Below are 9,169 nucleotides of genomic sequence, written 5' to 3'. Positions count from 1 at the left end.
CCCCCCCCCCCTGGCGTCAAAGCTGGATCCGCCCTTGTTGATGTTACTGTGGACGTTTTGATGTATGGGGTCAGAAATTTTTAGATAAAAGTGGGGTATGGGGCAAAAAATGTTAGGAAATACAGCTATAGAAGTAAGCACGTAAAATATTATTTACAGCAGGTGGATTGGGAAGTAGAACTAGCGGTGGTTATAGGGAGGACAGCGACGAATGTGAAAGCATGTGTAGCTTACGACTACGTACTGGGTTACACGGTCGCACAGGACATCAGCGCTAGGGATTGGCAGAAATCAAAGAACGGTGGACAGTTTTTATTGGGCAAGGTATGTTTTCCATATTTAATGTAAAAAGAAATTATTATATTTCAAGTTTTTGTTCTTCTGTACTAATGTTTAAAGAGAAAAAAACGTGTTTTTGGATTTTTGTACTTATTGAAATAACTTAAAAACTACGCTACTACCTAGGTTAAGTTTCAATTTTCTTAATTCCACGCCAACAGAGTCGCGAGCAACAGTTAGTAATTTCTAAGTTTATGTGTCGTACAGACTTTAGAACTTTTTGATTTTGTAAGAAATATCTCAATTAGTAGATTTTTGTAAATATATTTGTAACATATCAACGAATAAAATCACGTATAACCTTGATCTCGACATTGTCTTAAAATTGCCAAATCTTATCTGTATTGAATATATCTCAAGAGTCCGCACGAGGTGTGTTTGAAATTCTTATCGGAACACTTGTTAATGCAGTTTTTGTTATTTGTGACAGCTCCGAAATATTCCATACGTTCTCTTATCTATCGAACATGGGTTGGTAACTAACTAGCTAAAGTTTAGAACTTCTGGCAGACTTTTTTGTATAAAAAATGTTTTTTTTTCTAGAAAATCTTTGATTCAGGAGATGTGTAAAATTAGTTTAAGATTTTCAAATAATATTTGCTATTTCCGAATACTGAAACGAATCTCGAACATTCCGTTACGTAAGTGCTTACAATCTGACGTCAACATTTTAATGGTATTTGGAATCTAAACTTAGTTTGATCATTTAAGGCGTTATTCAACATTTAAATGTCGTTTGAGTATTCAGCCGTAGGTGACTTAAATTGCATGGTTTATTACTTTTTTTCCTAAATATTCTGGTCCTTTGTAAACCCTTGACTTGTCTCATTGCTTACTTAGAACTTAATTTTATAATCTATATCTTTACTCTATGACAAAATGGAGCCTCGGTGGCTCAAGGGTTTAAGCATTAGGCTCTGGGTTCGAATCCCACGTCACAAATGTGATTATCGATGAATTACATAACTAGCTATTGCTCGCAACTTCGTCCTCGTGAAATTAAAAAAATATATGTTACTTAGTGGTAAAATAGCTTTTTAAAGAATTTTTCAAACCGGTCCAGTAGTTTTTGAGTTATTCCGAAACATATAAAAATACAAATAGTTCCTCTTTATAATATTAGTATAAATTACCTGACCTTACGGTGAAGGAAAACGTGAGGCAACCTGTATAGTTGCAAAGATATTCAAAGTTGTGTGAAATTAACCGGTATTGGTCCAGTGTACTAAGGGCCAGTCCCACCAAATTGTTAATTGTCTGATAACAATCCAACGTGTAAAATGTATGATGAAAATATCGGATATTGTTGCCTTGTCTGACAGTGACATTTTTAAGCTATCTGAGCCTCTATCAGAAAGTAGGACAGGCCCTAAGTCCATCACCTATCTTAGGGTAGATTCCCCCTTACTTACTTATTGCGTTGGCACAGCGACCCAAAGTGGGTCTTAGCCTCCGACACGAGAGATCGCCAGCGTCTACTTAGTGGTGAATCTGACAGTAGTTATTTCATCAGTCTATGGACACATTCTGTCCTATCGGGCCCTGCATCACGACGCAGGGCTCCATCGGGGACCCTGAGAACCTCACCATTCAGTGCAGCGTCAACGGAGAGCAGAAGCAGTGCAGCAACACCGACCAGCTGATACACAAAATACCTGATATCATAGAAAGACTTACAAGGTTAGTACAAGTTAGTTTATGCTGTAAATGCTAAGAGTAAACTTTAACAGTGGTAGAGCCCTGTAACATCTTCGCACAGGGCTCGCTCCAGCAATACCACGACCACAGACAGGCGTGAAGTGGAAGCAATTCCGCGTTTCGTTTGATGAGTGGGGTGCCGAAGGCCTAATTTTAGTCCGTTTCCCTTTCCACCCTTTTCTTAATAGGTATGGATGGGAAGGAAAAGTGGATTTGTCGGTGAAGGAGACGTATAAGAAGGGAAAATGTCCTCTTTATGTGCGTCTCCTACGTCAATGAAGGGTAGGCAACACATCTGCAATTGCGGATGTTTATGGGCAGTGGTCGCTTTCTATTTCGGTGAATTCAGGTGGCTGCTTGCGAGTTTGCCATCTTATGTTATGAAAAAGGGTATAGTTCATTTAGAGAGATGGATAGCTTTTGTTATCTACCGTCTCTCTCTAGCATAAAGATACACGTTGTTATGCACTTACGACTTATTTACCTAAAAATAATAAAAGGATTACACAAATAAAATCGTTGATCCTGTAAAATTTATTTGTCTTATTTCTAAAATAAAGCGAAAGTATAGACAGATGAATGTTTTATAAATTTTGTAGCCTAAATTGCTGAAGAGAGTCTGGAACATCTTTCTTTTTTTTAATTCCATGCGGACGGAGCCGCGGCTAAAAGCTATTGTTAATAATTGGTCAAAGATTAAGTAAAAATGACATAGAATTTGTTAACTCTAGGCCTATATAAAATTGTTTTCGCCCGCGACTCCGTCTGCGTGGAGTTAAGAAAAAACAAAAGTATGTGTTCTTTCAGACTATCCTCTACATCTATGACAAATTACCTCGATCTTTTCAGCAGTTTAGGCTACAAACATCCATATAAACTTTCGCATTTATAATATCCTAGATATTTTTTAAATATTGCAGTGTAATGACACTCCTTCCCGGGGACATTATACTGACAGGCACACCCGGGGGTGTAGGTATGTATCGCGATCCCCCGGAGTACCTCAAGCCAGGTGACGTCATCTGCAGCGAGATTGAAAACATCGGCGTTCTAGTCACCAAAGTTGAAAGGTTCTAACATGTGTAGAACTGCGCTAATGTCGATATTCATACATACAGATGGGCCAAAAGCATACAACAATTTTAACTGAACAAACGAATAAAACTGCTTATGTAGGCTATAACTGTACAGTTTAATTGATGGTATACTTTTATCCTATGCAGTTTTAACTGGATCGTTCGAATTCGTTAAAGCTGTCGCAACGTTTGTAGGGAGCTTTTTTATTTGTACATCGATTTTATCTTTATAGTGAACTCTCTTGCTTAAAAACATCGATGAAAATGAATCGATACAGACATCGGACATGTTTGCAGTACAATGCAGTTTGCAAAAATCTATGTTTTTTATTCGTTTTTTTTGTACACGTAAAAACCAATAGTTAAAATCAAAGTACGGTGTAACAAGGTTAGGTGATTCAAATGTGAAAATAATGTGCCAAAATATCTCTGTTTTATCAGAGAGTAAGTTTATATGTATGAATATGGCATTTAGTGAAGTTTTACGGTTAACAAAGAGATTCAAAATATGTATAGAGTAGGTATAGTTGACACTTCACTTGATTTTTCACATAATCCACTAACGCTGTCTACTGATAGTCTTAAAACTACATGTCAATAAAATTACCAATAGGTGTCATTAAATGTTTTTTAAATGTTTATATTTTGTGACAGTTTAGTTTTTTTTTTGTAACAAAAGATGGAGCTTATTATAATTTATAGTGTGTCTAAATAAGTTAGATTAGTTTGACAATTCATTTCAAATTTAGTAGGGATGGTTGTGTAAAATCAGTCATGAATCTTATCGATTTTCGATTTTTATTCTTATAGAAGTTGGAATCGATAGATTTATAGTTATAACTTATGGATTAAAAAAAACACTGTTTTTTAAAATTAATAATGACCATAACAAATAATGAGAGTAAATAAATGTTTATTACTACTACAGCCGTACGTAATCGAATTGGAGTTCGCTATTATTTTGTCATCGCTAAATTCTCTACACTATAATCAATACTAGAATTGTCCTCTAAATTAGTTAATAAGCAAATTATTTTAGTTAAGTTCGATAATTATTTAAACCGAATATCGATAGTTCATAATTGTTCCCTGTGTGTTTGTTTCGTCACTACGATACCTGTCTATTAAGTACAGTATTTGCCTTCATACAAATTGAATTCGATACTTCATATGCGTCATTTATCAAACTAATCTATCTTATTTAAACAAACTATAGTATAATGTTTCATTACATGTCAATACAACACGAGTTTGCACTAAACTTGACAACTGATTTAGTACCTTTCAGAGAAAGTACCGGCGAAGATTTTGTTCGTTATGCCTAGTCTATATATATTTTAAATGTCTTTTATGGTTAAACAAGTGTTATATATGTAATTATAAATATCAAATACATCTTTATAGGACAAACTAGTCCCATTTTGGGCGCAAATTGTGTACAAATTTATTGCTTGTAACAATTTATTAATAAATGCAATGATTAAAAAATGTGTGTTTATATTTCATTAGCGCAGACACGGTTGACTAAACTATACACCTAATGGGAATGAAATTATCTTATAGTATTACATTGATATATTGATCAGTAGGCACATGGACACTTGAAATCGATTAGGCCAATCGACCCAATGGGAAACACCAAAAAAAAAAACAAACATTAATTTCCCCTGAATATGCTTACCCCTGAATGTACTTTGCAGATGTGAATGGAAAAATTTAAATATGTACAGAAAATTAGTAGGTATGTGATTACAAAAAGCTATGAAATTAAAAGAAATTAAGAGCTCAAATCAAGTTAACATGTTGTTGAAAGCGCCTGCACATTTCTAAACAGCAATGTTTTTATTTGAAAACAAAAATGTTCATAATACTTAAAAGTCGTTAGTCTTATTCAAAACATTTGCAGATAATTGGAACATTGATTGTGATTTGACAATTGTATCTTTATTCCACCCAGTGCTTGAAATAAGAGGTAAATAAATTCATGTTATATTTGCGTTAGGAAAAGAGTTTGATGCTATTTGAATTGTTTCATAAAAAAAAAAGTTTTTAAAGTAGCTGCAGATCCTTAATCCTAATTTATAGTTTCAAATGAACATTTTGTATGACCATTCAGTTGAGTTAAAACTGTCAGAACTAAACGTATGTAGTGGCTTTAAATAAAATAAAAAAACGACTGTCTAGATTTAAAAATCGAACAACCGAATTATTCACAGTAGGTTGTTCAAATGGGGAGTTCTGAGAGATGATTGGTGAATGAGACTCGCAATTGAGCCAATCGGCGTCTTCCGTTAGCTCACAGGAAGAAGCATTTTGCCGCGCGCGCGACTTCTCTTTTCATAGACTATTAAATTTAATGGGTAGGGGAGTTTTATTGAGTTAAGTGGTCTATACGGGCTACGTGACAATTGTAACTTGACCTCCCGCGCTTTTAGTGTCCATATAAATTGATACCGCGTTGTCACACTTCGCACGTCGTGTTATCTGGTCGCTTCGTTGTAAAATTGTCTATGCAACGGATATTCATTGTTATGAAATTTGAAGCAATTTAATGTTGAGAATATCGGTACGTGGTATTGAATGCAATTTCTCAATTCATTATGCAATTGATGTCAATACAGTAATAGGCTAGGGGCCAGTATTAAATGACACCCTTCGGTGTCAATTTGTACGTCTGAATGCATCTGTTTAGCTGCATAGATTATTGAAAAATTGCACTCGACAATAACCTATACACATCCTCAATTTAAAATGATTTATTTTCGTTGTTGACAATATGGCGACCCCACATACTAGAATAAGGACACGGAGATAATAATGTTGCATATATAATCACCCCTTTTAAAAAATGCGTCATAACCACACGTAAAAACATAAAAAACCTTCAATATTCATAGTTACAGTACTTATCAAGTTATCTGATCCGGGTCAAAATTCAAATTAAATTATGGTAGCTTCCTAGCCTCCTATCAATCATCATCTTCCTCTCTTACCTTACTCCTGTAGCAGCGCAACAGGTTTTTGTCCTCCACATAACTTTATCATACGTCATCTCAGTCATCACTCCCTTCTTGATCATGTCACCTTTCACGCAATCGATCCATCTCTTTCTAGGTGTACCTCTACTGGAGTACGCCTCCACACTCATAACTAACGTTCTCCTTGTAACATGCGATTCATCCCTCCTCATAACATGATACCATGCTAACCTTTTACTCCTTACCTTTACCACTGGGGCTACTCTGAAACTTCCACTAATATACTCATTTCGTGTCTTATCCATGCGTATTACCTACACATCCATCTAAACACTTACATTTCTGCCACATGTAGTCTAATATTTAAAAAGATGTTAAAATAGTCTTATCGTACAGAAGCTGTGACATTTTTATACCATTTTCTATAGTCTACATGACAATATGGTTTATTAACAAGGATCATATGGCAGTTGGCAATTTAGCAAGCTAACAATGTCATCTCGAATGCGTATTTAAACCAATCAGCGAGCGCCATTGCACGGGTGAATTCTAATTTCGAAATTCGATTTTTAAAAACAGCAGTTTAATTTTGTTTTCAACTTTTGAAATTCGAAAGAAATTAGGCATTTTTTCTTTCTGGTAACTCTAAAAGTAACAGGCGCCCTCTACATGTCAAAAAAGGCATAAGATCCTTGTAGACTTATGCCGTGAAACTAGAGTTATGTTGCTCTCTCTGTTTTGTCAAAGAGAATGTAAGGGATGCCATTAGGTAATACAAATACTGCAGTAAAATTCTACGGTTAGATTTAGTTTTAGAGTTATTTATAGTACCATCAAGTATAAACTTTGTAAATATTTATACAACGGTAATGACCCTTTATCGGCTGGCAATGAGATAAATATTACATTTATTAACAAAGTAAATTATATACAATTTCTTGTAGCCTACTATATCCTTAAACCATGCCTTTATCGTACTAATATTAATGAAAAAGTTTGTATTGATGGATGTTTGTATCTCCAACAACTTACAGATATCGATGAAGGCACAGATAGTAAATATAGTCTGGAAAAACACTTAGACTACTTACTGTTTTTTTTTAATTCCATGCCGATGAAGTGGCAAACAAAAGCTAGTCCAATACTAATATTATAAAGGGGAAAGAAATTATAAAAAAAATCACTATTAAAACGCTACGTTATCAGTGAGTAATATATCCCATTCTTTCGTACTCTCTTTTAATTCCAAGTGGACGGATTCGCGGGTAAAAGCTAGTCGTATATAAACTTGAGTTTTTCAAACAGTTAGTACAGGAATGTATTGTCTCTTTTCTTTCAAAGAGGATGAAAAAGATGACGATGTTTTTGTACACGCACAATTTCAAATGACATCACACATATATTCGAACTCTGTCACAAACTCAAAAAGAATGAAAGAGATGGTAATATTTTGGAACATGAGTCGTGGAGCTACACAATGAGAGTGCGCGCACAACTTCGACATTGACTATTGTATTGACTATTGTACACTGTTTAGTTGTACACACGACTATTGTACAACTGTTTAGTCGCACTTTGATTCCTATGAGCTTGTATTAAGGAGCACATACTGCACGATTTTTAGTTGAGCTAAACAGTTGAATTGGCTGCAAAACAATCGACAATAGGCAATATGCATATGACGTCAAATTGTATCAAACTTTTTTTAAGTATACTTAACGAGCTGATGCCCGCGACTTCGTCCGCGTGGTATTAGAAAACATACGAAGTAGATAAATTACAAAAAGCTACGTATCCCTCGGGAACCGGACTTTTCTCTGGGATGAAGCTTATCTCATGTGTACTCCAGACTTTGTTTTATATCTGTGCCTAATTTCAATAAGATATGTTGAACAGAATGATCGAGTGAACATCAAAAAACTAAATTAATGAAACCCCACAGGAACCGTAACTATTCCCGGGATAGCCTATGTGTTCTTCCAGACTATGCTCTAAACCTGTGCCAAATTTCAAGGAGATCCGTTCAGCCGTTTAGGCTACAAACGCTAACAAACATCCATCCATCTAAACTTTCGCATTTATAATGTTAGTAAGATTACTATAAAAACATTCCTGCGAAGATAAAAACATTCCTCGAAAATGGTCGTAATTGTATTTTATTATTTTTAGCTCAATGGTTGAATATTTTCGCGACCATTTCTTTTTCTAGTTTTTTTATAACGAGTAGAATCGTTTAAAAAAATACATGCATATTCCCTATTGCACAAAAGTTGAACAATAATTTAGTCAAACGTGTGCGCACTCTGTCAATAATTAAAGTTCGTTTCTTCTGTTCTTTCTTCTAGCAGTAGAACCACTAAATCCTCATTGATAAGCACTTAAGCAGCAGGAGATGTTACAAATCACTCCTGCGGCACTAGTACTTAGTAACAAGATTTAGTTCTCTTCTTTCTTCTTTATATCTTCTAGTCTTCTTGTAAAGTCAAAAATATGTCATAAAATTAAAAAAAAAAAACAGTAAAAAGTGTCATGCTAAACAATAATAATATGCCGTTTATTTTTTGTATAAAGTTTATTTATTCTAGATACTAGCTTTAGCCGGCGACTCCATTCGCCTGGAATTTTAAAGAACAAAGATGAGTAGCCTATGTGTTATTCTAGACTATGCTCTATATTTATGGTAAATTTCAACGAGATCCTTACAGCCGTTTAGGCTACAAACTCTAACAAACAATTATCTATTCATCCATTCGTATAAACCGTCACTTTAATAGTGTTAAAAACAAAATTAGTACCGTGCTGTAGAATTGGCGCAACTCTAGATTATCGGCATAAAAGTCACGTCCCTAGCTGACAGCTGTCAATGTCACTAGAAGTATGGATAGATTGGCGTGCATCGAGAGTCCTGGCGAGAAGTGTTGCTCTGAATTTAAAGCGACAGTTAAATAAGTTGTCTAAAAATAGTATTAGTAAAATTAGTAAGAAGTAAAATATTATAAAAGTACCATAGATTATTTAAAAGTTTACATCTATAGGGCAACACTATCAGTTAAATGACTCTCGTTTTATTCCATTCAT

General features: G+C 34.7%; 1 protein-coding gene across 1 annotated transcript in view; it reads left to right on the top strand.

The window, feature by feature from the left end:
- The window catches only part of LOC106106699 (fumarylacetoacetate hydrolase domain-containing protein 2-like), a 7,767-nt gene extending 4,299 nt beyond the window's left edge, over positions 1-3,468 (top strand). The window contains exons 3-5 of the mRNA XM_013287327.1: positions 160-324; positions 1,853-2,019; positions 2,958-3,468. Of these exons, the coding sequence (XP_013142781.1) occupies positions 160-324; positions 1,853-2,019; positions 2,958-3,114 (489 nt within the window). The 3' untranslated portion in view covers positions 3,115-3,468. The remainder of the gene's footprint in view (positions 1-159; positions 325-1,852; positions 2,020-2,957) is intronic.
- The last annotated feature ends 5,701 nt before the right edge of the window (positions 3,469-9,169 follow it).

Source organism: Papilio polytes, unplaced genomic scaffold, assembly GCF_000836215.1.
Source record: "Papilio polytes unplaced genomic scaffold, Ppol_1.0 DF822178.1, whole genome shotgun sequence".
In the NCBI taxonomy this organism is placed as follows: Eukaryota; Metazoa; Arthropoda; class Insecta; order Lepidoptera; family Papilionidae; genus Papilio; species Papilio polytes.
This window is presented reverse-complemented; position numbering and strand designations above follow the sequence as displayed.